A 13,306-nucleotide genomic window follows, 5' to 3' on the forward strand; every position below is an offset into this window, starting at 1 on the left:
CGCCCTAACCCGGGCCTCCAGCCTACACAGGGCTTCGTGCGCGGCATGGGGGGTAAGGATCCCTGTCTCCGGGGATCGTCCCCGGGGAGGAGTCGGAGGGGTAGTCCTCTGGGGCCGGGGGGAGTGTTGGTGGTTCGCGGATTCGTCCAGAGTCTCCACATGACCCTCGGGGGTTCGGTTGAAACGGCGAGAGGTCTGTCGGGTTTCTACCATTGCTCGTTGCTGCTGCACTTGTCTCTGACGGCACGTGGTGAAGGAAAAGTTTACTCGATCCCCACAGACGGCGCCAAATGATCGGGTGGACCACGAGAGCAGGGCTGCCAAGTGAAGAAAAGAAGCCTGTGCACTGAGTTGCGGGACGGACCCGGGAGGGGCTCCTGCAAGGGACTCCAATGCCAAAGTGAGTAGAGGAATCGAGTAAAGGGGTAGCAGAAATTAGAGAGAGTAACGTACCTTAGAATGAGTGAGCTGCCCCCCTTATATACAAGTTGGGGTATTAGGGTTGGAGCCATGCAACGTCATGCATGGCTCGTACTGGTGGGTCAAGGGCCGTTGGATCCTCCTGCTCCCTCTGCGGTTTGCAGCGATCCAACGGTTTAGATTGCCTAGGGGGCCCACCATCCAACCACCCTAGTTCCGTAGGGTGGTTGGCCTAGGTCAACCCCTAGGTGGTGGGGTCCATGTCCTCGAGCTAGGGGTGAGCGCCGTCCCGCTCGTGGTCGAGTCTACTCGGGTAACACGGCTACCTGGTCGTCCATATTGGGCCCCACTCGGGTAACACCCTTACCTGGTCGTCTCACACGGGTGACACCCCTACCTGGTTGTCTCGATCGGGTGACACCCTTCCCTGGTCGTCCCAGAACACCAACTCATAAACAAAATGCAGGCTAAACGGGCTACTGATCAAACCCATTTTAGCATGACGTTGTTTCAAATGTAATATTAATAATTTATCATAAAGATATCTTCTAGTTCTAATTAGGTTAAAACCTACAAAATACTGACCCGATCAAAAATTAGGATGGAATTAAGGCAAGGTCAAACTAATCCTCGCTCGTCCTACAAATAACCCTATTCTATATAAAGACATCATGGTGTGTATGTTTATATAATCATTCACACACTAGTAGTTAAGTCGATAAAGTGGTGTGGTTCCCTACCTTACCACCTAACGTTTGGCATAAAATAACAAAATTTTAATAAGTCATAACATTGTGCTTCTCTTCGTAATAGCAATATTGAACTGGAATGTGTCAAAAAAAATTCTGCTGGCCACTTTATATGCTGTAATGCATTTATGATCCAGTTGATTTGCACCATATATATATAGAGGTTGATGAAAGCAAATAGCCTATCGTAATATTTTAATCGCGTGGTGTTTGGGTTTTATTAGGCAAAAAGGGAAAAGGGGTCATACAAAGCAAAAACTAAAACATATAATTTTACAATTTACACCAATAAAACAAAAGAATGCATGCCCTCTTCATTAGGTACCCCAATCTCATGATAATATGTGTAACTAACTAATAATCTCTCAATTAATTGTAGTCAGTAACATGATGAGGAATATATGTAAAATTTGGTTCCCAATTAGTCACCCACCACCTTCGATATTGCCCTTTTGTCAAAGATTCGCGTGCAACGCAAGTTGGGCACCGTGACTGAATGGGACATGACAAAATATGTCTCAGCTTTACCACATTATTGACTCACAAAAGGTGATATGAAGATTTGTTATGTCCTTGATCGTATGATTAGATAACTAATCCAATCGATTATCATGTTCTTTTTCTCGATATTAAAAAAAAGATACTGTTGTTTGGCATGAAAAGCTATGTATACCTCAGCACCCATCATATAAATTAGAACATACCGTTTGGTGGGCTTGAAATTCACACGTTTTTCAATTTGATTAGCGGAAAGTTTGTCTGGGCAGCCAAATTAAAGGAGAAATTGATTTCATCATCAACTAATGTAATCGCTTTGGAAATCTGGTTGTAACCTAGCTTCTTGTAGATAGATATAGGCCCCGTTTGGAAAAACAGCTTAATTAAGCACTTATGATCATAAGCGCTTATGACATAAGCGGTCATAAGCGCTTATTCATAAGCTATTTTTGAAAAATTATTGAAATAAATTAAAAATAAGTTGTATATAAGCATAAGCTGTTTTTCATAAGCTATCCTGAGTAGCTTATGAAAATAAGCTGAAAATAGCTTATGGCAGGTCATAAGCTGTTTGCATAAGCTCTCCCAAACACTGGCATAAGAGCTTATGCTGTCAGATAAGCTCCAATAAACTCTTCCAAACTGGGCCATAACCCATGCAATTAAGGTAGTGCTACCTTCAACTTTTTGGAAAATAAATGGCATGTGTGATGTCGATGTAGCTTATTGTTTCCCATTGTAAGGCACCTTATATTATTTTCTTCAGTGACTCTGTCTCTATGTTTCAGGGAAAAATTCTCGGGTCACGCATGCCAAGGTACGTGGCTTGTAATAACTTGGTGTTTTACCATCATAACAAATCAATAATGCACCAAGAGAAGAAATAGATTGTACTAAAAACAAAAGTTCAAATTTTGGGTTTGGTTGACTGAAGAATTAGAATCATTCCACAGCCTATATGCCATCTTTTTTGGGTCCAAAGATTAAAGTTTTTTTGTTTTGGGGTCCAAAGATTAAAGGTGAACAAAACAAGAGCCAACAAATGGGCCCAAGATAGATCCCATACTAGCCAACATGCCAACAAGACACACTGAGATTCTGAGAACAACAATAGCACGTGGGAGCTGCAAACGAAACAAATCTACACTAGATTTGTTGTCACTACTACAAGTATATAACTTCCAAGACACTTCCAAAGAAAATAACAAAAAATGCCTAGCAAAAGCTGAAGCATCATTAAGCTTTTAAGCAATTTTTTTTGGTCAAAAGCATGCAAGCAATTAAACAGCTCTAAATAAAGTCATGCCTTTTGGGGCCCAAAAAATAATATTATTCCAGTCCATTATATTTTACTATAGTGAGCCCAATAAAGAGGGGAGTAGGAAATCCAGTGGATGATTGGGCTCCAATGTCTCGGGCCTTCTATTACGTGGCTAACTATCTACATTATATTGCTATTTGCACGCCCTAAATACTAACCACACCACCTAACATTTTGTAAAATTTAAAAGTACCCCTAGTCAAACTAACATTTTCTTACCTATTTCAGAAGGCGTTGTAAGTTCTACAAGGTTTCAGAAACCAGTTGCCACAATACAAAAATAGTAAACAGTTCCATAAATTAGTGTTATGTTTTCCACACTTGAGTCTGCATTTCTTGCAATATTGCAGCTCAGTAATAGCAAGGATGTAAATAAAATTATGTCCATCCACAAAAAGAATTGTTTTTTACACACATATTTTTAGTATTTACACGCACGGTCCTTTTAAATTTAAAATATGAAAATAAGGTTACGCTTACTGTTTGAACTTTGAAGAACTATAAACTTAAATGGTAACGACTGCTTCTGTGACCAATTATAATGGCAAAGAACGTTCAAAAAAAATTATAATAGCAAAGAAATAACTATTTCTAATGTCATGATATAATTATGCCAATTAATTCCTTTGGCATTTAGGCTACGAAGACCGGTCCCTCTCTAAAGAAGCACTAGTTCAGTTCTCGTTTTGAATCTGACCACTTTGTCAAATGCAATTTTGCTTTCTCTGCCTGCAATGTGAACCACCACAAAGGGTAACATCAAATATAAGATTAGATTATTCCAAAGTGAGACAGAGCCAATAACAAAAGAAAATTAAAATTGAAAGCTAGCTAGTCACCTCTCCATCCCAATCGCATCGAATGGTAATCACGCCTAATATCAATGTCTGAAGTGCTGTTCCACCAAAAATCATCCCCGCCCAAATTCCCTGAATAATTAAATGTTCAATTTCACTTGTTAGTGTCATGAGAAATATACTTCATGCATATGAATTTCATATGATAGTGAAATAAATGAACAAATATTTAGAAACAGAGAAAACTCACCATAACTCCTTGATTGAATACCCAGCCCATTATAAATCCAAGAGGCACCCCAACAAGATAGTAGCAACCCAAATTTATGTATGCAACATATGATTGCCACCCTGATCCCACAGCCACTCCTGTTCAAATTATCCAATGAGGACCAGATAATTAATATACAGCATGTAATTGATTTCAGTTAAAAAATTTTGAAAGCTGAAATGCTAAGTAAGGGTAAGGTGTTAATCACCTGAGAGAACTGGCTGAATACTGTTAAGTAGTATTGTGAAGGCTAACAGAAGAGAAAGATTGTTTACTTCATCAAGGACGGGTTTGCTTGTAGAGAATATGTAGCCGATTTTATCGTGAAATATCAAAATCAACATCCAAAAGAAGAGTCCTATTATTGAAGAAGTGACCACAGATACTTTAGTAGCAAACTTGGCTCCTTTACCATTCCCAGCTCCCAGCTCGTTTGCAACCCTCACTCTACAGATTGCAAAGTAACTTCACATGTAACTAAAACTATTTGTATTTTAATAAATTTTAAGCTGCGATGAGCTGAGTGAATATTTAATTTCACAAGTTGCATAGAATCCAACACACATCAAAAGCTAAGAATCGCAAATTGTAAACAGAGGTGATTCAAAAGTGCTAAACTAAACGTGTTATATACAGTAGGGAACATCCCTAGTACTGTCCAATTATAGTTTTATGTTGAAGAAAATCTTTCTATAAATAATTAATTAATGATCATCTGATGTATAACTAGGGGAAAAACACTCTCCTTTTCTTCTTTAAGGTTTTGGCTCTATCTATGGAATCCAATCACATTAGAGATAAATGGGTTGAAAATAAATTAATAAATAAAATATAGAAATTCCAACTCACCTATCTCCAATGTGATTGGATGATGGGTTATTTAACCCAAACTTTCACATGGGTCATTTAGTTAATCCCTCTATGGAAATATGAAAACCAATACATTTGTTTATTTTATTCTAATTTTTCAACATGCCTTTCTTTAATTTTGATCTCCTCCATACACCTAAAACTAAAAGTGGGTGAGAAAGTGCTGTGAGATTTTTTTCTGAATTTTTATTGGCATTACTAAAACATAGACGTAGCTAACAAGTAACAAGTAGGCAATTTGCTGACCAAAAATATTTTCTAGTCTTCCCGAGTGATAATCTTAGATTCAATGAACATGTGAAACTGCACCAATTGGGTTGGCAGTTGTCACAGCCTCAGGATTGAGCAATCAAGACGCCGTAACATCCAAAATTTGTCACTGTCTCAACTAGAATCGTGTCAAAATACTTATCATACAAAATTCTTAAACAGGAGAAGACAAACAAACTCGCGCCAGGAATCTTTGTCTGATTGCGTAATCAAAGGGCACGTACATTACTCTTTAAATATTACTCTTCACTACCAATCTAGAGAGTTCTAAATTGAGAGAGAACAATTCATAGTTAAAGCTCAACGACAAACAAAGAAAAGAGAACAACTGCCAACTTTAATAATGGAAAACTTTGGTTTGAAGACTAGGCGCCACCAATGTTTTCTGTGGCTGCTTTAATATTTTTCTTCTTAATTAATTATTGACAGAGATTTTATGGTGAATGTTGTTTATGCAGATGTCAGGACAGACGTATGTTAATTTGTACTCTCTATTTGGACCGTTTCATAATGTCCAAAAGTTCCAATCACCACTGGTATTAATCTTGTGGAAAAAATTTCGTCAGAAATTTATTGGTACGTTACTAATCATCAAAATTTCTCACTTTATTTTAATTTAGGACACCCACAACATTTTCCTGTTATAATCTCAGCCATGTGTTTGGATGGGCGATCGATCAGACCTCCTTGCCTCCCAATCGGTTATTGACTATTGCCCTCTATTTTAGACTTGCAGAAAACTCGATAAGAGTAAGCAAAATACTAAAAGGCAAGGCGAGTACTGAAAATAACAAATAAAGAAAGAAAATTGGTATAGCAGGGAATATAGCAGACTAAAACCAAGATATCTTACCCTGTTGCAGCAAAAAACGCCAGAGGAATCATCATTTCCAAGCCATTTATTGACATGCTGCCAATAAAAAACACAGCATGGATTATCAGCTAGCCAGAATATAATAGCGACAACTTTGAATTGGAATAAGAAAGTAAAATCCAAATTGTGCAGTCCTGCAGTTTCTCTCCCGGGTGTGTATCCAGTGAGAATACATCATTTTCCATTCAAGAATAAAAATACAATTCATATAATTTAATCATTAAATTGTAAAATAATTACTTTCTTTCTGCACTCTGAAGTTTTATTTTTCATTTTAATCTCTTTTCTAGTAGGTTCATACACAAGAACTGAACAGATCAATTCATACCATATGGACAGAGCATCCACGGCAATCTCAGCATTCTTAAGATTTCCAGTCATCAATATCAGAACTCTATAATACCAATTCTCCACACTGAAATTCAAAGAAAAAAAAAAAGCCGTCAAGAATGTTGAGAAACCAGAACATACATAAACATAGCATAATTTTGAAAGGAAGTACCAGAGCATGACTCCAGAAGCAGCAGAAAGTTTAACAAACTCCCAAAGACCAGAAAAAGCTTCCATGGACAAACCAGGCCACGTGTGAGGGCAACCGCCACAAACAGTGTAACCCAAAAGGCCCAACGTGAGGATCCACCAAGAGAAGTTAATGGTAGCAGCAATGCCAATCAAACCAAACTGAAGCTTGAAAACAAATAACCAACTGATAAACACGTGCACCAAAAGCGCCACTAGAGATGCCCAGGCAATTGCAGCGGTTTTAAGCTGGCTCTGCAAGAACCTCTGGAGAGGAAACTGGAACGCGAAGGAGAAGTGCAGCGGTATCATCCACATTGATGCCACACCGGAAAGCTCTGCCAGATCATCAGGCTGCCCCAACAACTTCAAAACCGGCGAGGCAAACAGGTAGATAGGCAAAAGGAAGATGCAACAAATGAAAAGAACAATCCAAGAACGCTGCATGTACACGCCTAACATGTAGTACTTTTTGGCCCCATAAGCTTGCCCGCATAGTGTTTCCAACGCACTTGCCATGCCCAACTAGAAATGAAACAGATTAAAAACAATAGTTAAGAAAAATTAATTATTAGAAACTGCATAGTAGAATAAAAAGTATTTAATTTGTACCAAGAGGCCAAAGTCGAAGCCGACGACAACATTATTGGCGATGGAGATAGCTGCGAGTTCAAGGTCACCTAGGTGGCCTGCAAAGGCTTGGGTGATCACTAACATGGAATACGATGCTATACGGCTAAAGATTGCAGGGCCTGCTATGTGCCATAGCTTCTTGGATTCAACCCAAATCTTTCTTTTGAGGTCTTGTTCTTGTTCTGCTGCATCTGGTAAAGGGTGAACTTCCAACAAAGGAGCTTTTATTTCTCCTAATGGTGAAACCTCCTTGCTAGGCATCTTTGAGTAGCCTAGCTATGCCAGTTGTGGCTAGAGTTTATTTGGGTTCAAAAACTCAACAGAGAAGAAGGGAAGGAACAGAATAAAACAAGGAAGAGAGGTAATGCCGTGATGATAATATGTGCAACGTTGGAGGTTTTTATACGGATTTGGTTTGTCTGCATCTGATATTTAAAACTGACACTTGCGTATTTTTTTTGGTGTTGATTGTCACTTTATATTTAACATCATTTTTTATAAATATTTCAAATTGATAGCAGTTACAATAATGGTATCTCACACTTATGTACACTTACACCAAGAGTAAGAACTAGGAAGGAGAGAAAAGAGAGTGAAATGTGAGATATAATCTGTGATGTGATGTAAAAATAAAAAATGATAGGAAGAAATAAGTGAAACTGTCGAATTGATATAAAAGAAAAAGTAAGTGTGTATGTATCAAAGTTGTATAGTATAAAGCAATGACGAACATGAACAAGTCATGTATTTCTAAGAGCATCTTTAACCATGATATTCACTAAAATATTTACATTTTACTTTTTACAACTCCCAATAATGTCACATCATCTACATCATTTTATTAATTTTTACTCCAACCCAACAACTCTTAAAAGTTTATATAAAAAATTATTTTATTAATTACAAGTTTTATTTAAACCTTTTACATTAAGCAATAATAAATGTAAATACACTTTTCATGACTAAATTGAGTATCTACTCTCACATACCCTCACTAGTCATGTTAGAATTAAAATATACTCCAATGGTAATAGATATTGATGGTAGTATGTATTTGACATTACATACTCCCATTAAAGATGCTCAAAGAATCAATAAATCACGAAATTCAAGTGGGTCATAACATTAGGAAAGAAAGAACAGTAATGTTTACTACTTGTCCTGTTTTGATGAGAATGTTTTGATGAGAATCTGGTTGAGAATTTATGGCTGGTGGGCAGGGACCGATGTATGTTGTGCATCATGGGGTCAAATGCCCCCACTGAATTTTCATAAAATGCACTAGTAATACTATAGATTTATGATAATAAGAGTTATATTACCCTCACTAAAATACAAATGCCCCCACATACTTGTACATTTTTATAAGTGCCCCCACCCACAGTTCATTTGACTTACCATGTTTTTGACTTAGTAAATTACTCCCTCCGTTCCTATTTAACTGTCAACTTTGGGTGAGGACACACATATTAAGGGTGTAATTAATTTTCTTGATTTTTAGAAAAAAGTGAGGATTATTTTCCTAATTTACCCTTTAAAATGTGTGTTATCTCTCCTGTTTATTATTCTGTTAATGACATTATATGTAAAAACATCATTTAATGCTCTCTTGAAATGTTAAGTTGACAGATAAATATGAATAAATTTTTTTTTTCGAGGTGAACAGTTAAATAGGAACGGGGGAGTAATTAGTCACCATGAATAACTCTATGGACTGAGACTCATTATTCATAACTGATTTATAATTATTATATATAATTCAATCAAGTTCAAATGTATGTATATAAAGGATAATTATATCTTCACACCTCACTTTTGAGGTGTGGAGAGGTGGAAGAAGAGAGAGATAAGAAGAAATGAGAGAGAAAGTAAAGAAGTGATATGTGATTTGATTGATAAAGAAGAGAGAAATAAATAGAATGGAGGTGGAAAAGAAGTGGAGAGGTGTGTATATATCATAACTCGTATATAAAATTTCATTCACATGCATATTTATTGTTAAAAAATGTGAATAGTTTGATTCTGCTATACTCACATTTCATTACTATTTGTTACTTCATTTATTTCTTGTTTCCTCTTCGTCTATATTAATAATGTTATTCTTTTATTAATTTCTCTTTGTTCAACCATTTTTATTAAGAAAAAAGTGTTTTGCTAAAAAACTATATTATTCTTGTCATGTAGCGTTCAGACTATAAATAAAGAGAGTAGTACTCACATGAATCTTCAAGAGACTCATTTTGGTATTGCATTCTCTAGTCGTATTTACAAATTTTTATGTTTTGACAAAAAAAAATTGCCCCACAACATTAAATCTCTAAATCCGTCCTGCTGGTGGTGGGGGTGCAGCGTTGTATTGCCAAACAGTATTGTGACCCATTTTTTAGTTTCATTACTATTTGTTACTTCATTTATTTATTGTTTCCTCTCCGTCTATATTAATAATGTTATTCTTTTATTAATTTCTCTTTGTTCAACCATTTTTATTAAGAAAAAAGTGTTTTGCTAAAAAACTATATTATTCTTGTCATGTAGCGTTCAGACTACAAATAAAGAGAGTAGTACTCACATGAATCTTCAAGAGACTCATTTTGGTATTGCATTCTCTAGTCGTATTTACAAATTTTTATGTTTTGACAAAGGCTTAATACATCAGAAGGCCCCTGTAATTGTAAAGGGAATCAAATCCAGGACCTAGAAAATTTTTGCATCAAATTGGGTCCCTAGAATTTTTTTTTTAATTCAATTAAGGCCAAAGTGTGCCAGCTTTCAATTTTATCCCAGTCATCAATTCCACGTGGCTTTTATTATTATTTTTTAATTAAAAAAATAATAATAAATTATTTTTAATTCCAACTCAATTAAATAATTAGAAAAAAAAATTAAAAACTTAATAAATAACCTAATCTAATCTAATAATCCCTATAACCAATCCCTAATTTAAACATTTTCACCCCCAAATTGAACCCCCAAGGCTATTGAATTTCAGAACCCCCAAACTACCTCCAATCTGACTAACTAAACTCCCTAGCTTTTCCACGCATACAGCAAAATTCCTTGAGTTGCCTTCAATACAATCAACAAGATTTCCAGCAGCAATTAATAGTAGAAAAGATGCCCACCTTTCCACTGAGAACTAGAAACACGCATAGAACATGCAGATGAAAGCTTCATAGGCTGGCCAAGCATACTCTTGGATTGGAAATCCATTCGTATACTGTGAAGGAAAACTTCTTTTTTTTTTTGCCCATTAAACCCACAATCAAACCAAAATCAAATATACTCTTGGATTGGAGAACCACTAAACCCAGAATCAAACCATGAAACCCAGAATCAAACCACCAAACCCATAATCAAACCAGCAGAATTTTCATAAAACCCCATCTGCAAAACCCACCAAACCCAGAATCAAACCAATGAGACATAACCATGTAAACCCAAAATCAAAAATTGGGGGGAAATTGAGAAACAAGTTATGAAGAAGAAATTGAAATGGAATCTGACCTTGATAGGAGGAGAGGCCATTGAGGTCGAGCAGAGGCCAGCGGTAGTGGTGGAGATCGGAGTAGGGGGCATTGAGGTCGAGCAGAGGCCAGCGGTAATGGTGGAGATCAGGGGAGGGGGCGTTGAGGTCGAGCAGAGGCCAGCGATGGTGGTGGAGATCGGAGGAGGGGGCGTTAAGGTCGAGGCAAAGGCCACGGAGGGAGGGAGCGACGCCATCGTAGGCAAGGGCGGCTTCATGGTCTTCTTCCTTCTCTTCTTCCTTTTCTTCTTCCCTCTTCCTTCTTCATCGATAATTCCAGAGAAGATTAGGTTAGGATTTTATTTTTTTAAAGATAGGTTAGTTTTTTATAATTGAAATGAGTTGGAATAAAAAATAATTAAAGATTTTAAAAAATTAAAACATGTGGCATAAGTTGTCATTTAAAAAAATTATAAAAGCCACGTGGATAATGTGACGGACTAAAAATCGAGCCACATCAGCGGTTGACACACTTTGTCCTTAATTGAATTAAAAAAAAAATTCTTAAGGACCCAATTTGATGCGAAAATTTTACAGGCCCTGGAATTGGTTCCCTTTACAATTTCAGGGGCCTTCTGATGTATTAAGCCTTTGACAAAAATAAAATTGGCCCACAACATTAAATCTCTAAATCCGTCCTGCTGGTGGTGGGGGTGCAGCGTTGTATTGCCAAACAGTATTGTGACCCATTTTTTACAGCATGATTTGGCATTGGCTCTTATTTGGATTGCAGTGGTGGGAGCAATTTGGTCCCTACGTAATAATGTAATTTTTAAGGGTGATGAGGTGGAAATAGTAAAGGTAGTGAACTTTATACAATACAAAGTTTGGCTGTGGATTAAGGCTAGTAACCATTATTTCTCTTCATCATTATTTGAGTGGGTCACGAATCCAAGAGCTTGCATTAGCAGCATCTGTAGCTGAGACGTGCTTGGCTTTGGAAGAGGATGTGTGGAATCCTATTGAGCTGTTTCCTTTTTCCTGAGTTAGCTGATATGGCTTTCTGTAAGTTTGCGGCTGCAGGGACATTTTGTGTGCTGGTTAATTGGGTCTCAAGTTGGAGTTTATTGCTGCTGAATTCTTGTAGGAATTGGTGGGTCCGTTGGCATGATTGGAATAGTGGGCAGGGGAATATAATGGCTCTTGGTGGCTTTGTTTGAGCTTTGTAAATTTTGTACTCTTTCTTTCACTAGACTTTTTCTAAGGAGGTTTTCCTAGTAAGGTTTTAATGAGACATTATTTATAGAGTCTAGCTTCCAAGGAGCAACTTTTGGGGGGCTCTTTTTCTTTTTAGCTTATGTTATCTTGTATTGTAATATTGTAATTGTTTTATTATTTGTCTTTCTTTCTCTTTGGATTGGGTTGAAGTACCTGATAAGTGCAATTTTTACGTGTTTTTCATTATCATTATAGGCACTTATTTGACCAGTATGCTTGCATTGTTGATCATTTTATCCCCAAAGTAGCTTGCTTAGAAAATATTTAGTTTTAGCATAAAAATAATGTAAATATTATGCTTTTAATATTTAATGTCTTAATTTTGATGTAAGAGTAAGATGATCACTTTGAATCTTGAGCAAGAAAATAAAGTGAGGAAAGTTGGCTCAAATTTAGCTTGAGCGGACTGGAAACAGAGCTGAAGCCACCACTTTACACTAGATTTTCAGCATAGTTCGCTTGAGCCAACTTGAGTTAGCTTGAGCGGACTGAAGGCGGTCTTAACTACTTCAGCATGAAGAAAGGTTCGCTCGAGTCAACTTAGCTTGGCTTGAGCCAACTAAGGTCGGCCAGAAACTCTATAAAAGGCCAGACCACGAAATTTTCAGTATCTCTTCCATTCTTCACCATTTTTCCTCCCTAAAACATTCAGAGGAGGCTGGGTTTCATGGGGGAAGGGTCCTGGGTCTAGGATTGACAGATTGAAGCTCCGGAGCGTGGCGGCAACCGCCGAAGGACCGTGACAACCTCTTGGAGGCAATGGAAAGCTTGGGAAAGCTTCTATCGTCGTGGGTGCTTCGCCGTTCTTCTGGGTTTCATCTCTTCTTCCTTATCCCTTGTACTTTTTGTTTCTATTTTTGTATTTAGGATGTTATAACTTGATGCTTTGATTGTTGTAAGCTCTTCTCATGAATGTAAATGATAATATTTCATGTATGGTGTTTCTTTCTATGTTTCATGCTTCTAACCAATCAATTGATAGTCAAATGAGCTTCACTAATTTGTAAATAGATCGAGAGGTTGATATGAGTTGGTGAATGCTTAGATAAATGAAAGTAGAGCGCCTATGTCTTAGGTCACAACACTGTGTTAAAGTTTTACTTTTTTCGCTTCAAGTATCGATTGATTTGCGTTAGATTTCCAAGGACTAGCATGAGATCGGGAGATAATTGCGGGTCCGGTTTAAGAGAGAAACCACTCAATGAACTAGTTGTCTTAAGGTTAGAATATCTTGGGTAGGAACAATAGTGGACTTCCACGTGACATGTGTGGTTCTGAGTTCTAACAGGAGTTTCCAGAGTAACAACGGAGATTCGCAAACCTAGGGTACCTTGTCTTAGGAT

At 37.2% G+C, this 13,306-nt stretch overlaps 1 protein-coding gene across 1 annotated transcript; it reads right to left on the bottom strand.

Annotated features, from left to right (window-relative positions):
* Positions 1-3,357: 3,357 nt before the first annotated feature.
* LOC130740059 (protein DETOXIFICATION 27-like) lies at positions 3,358-7,635 on the bottom strand. The gene is made up of 8 exons (XM_057592555.1): positions 7,202-7,635; positions 6,573-7,114; positions 6,399-6,485; positions 6,050-6,106; positions 4,265-4,503; positions 4,036-4,154; positions 3,828-3,917; positions 3,358-3,717 (listed from the first exon to the last, which is right to left on the bottom strand). Exons 1-8 carry the CDS (start codon positions 7,481-7,483, stop codon positions 3,658-3,660), a joined length of 1,476 nt encoding a protein of 491 aa, XP_057448538.1. The 5' UTR covers positions 7,484-7,635; the 3' UTR covers positions 3,358-3,657.
* Positions 7,636-13,306: the final 5,671 nt, after the last annotated feature.

Source organism: Lotus japonicus, chromosome 2, assembly GCF_012489685.1.
Source record: "Lotus japonicus ecotype B-129 chromosome 2, LjGifu_v1.2".
NCBI lineage: Eukaryota > Viridiplantae > Streptophyta > Magnoliopsida > Fabales > Fabaceae > Lotus > Lotus japonicus.

Excerpts from the sequence above, each read along its gene's own strand:
- LOC130740059 (XM_057592555.1), bottom strand. The coding sequence starts at position 7,483 with ATGCCTAGCAAGGAGGTTTCACCATTAGGAGAAATAAAAGCTCCTTTG. Across the intron at positions 7,115-7,201 it reads GCTTCGACTTTGGCCTCTTG|TTGGGCATGGCAAGTGCGTT; the intron begins GTACAAATTAAA and ends TTTCATTTCTAG. Across the intron at positions 4,504-6,049 it reads GCGTTTTTTGCTGCAACAGG|AGTGAGGGTTGCAAACGAGC; the intron begins GTAAGATATCTT and ends TGCAATCTGTAG.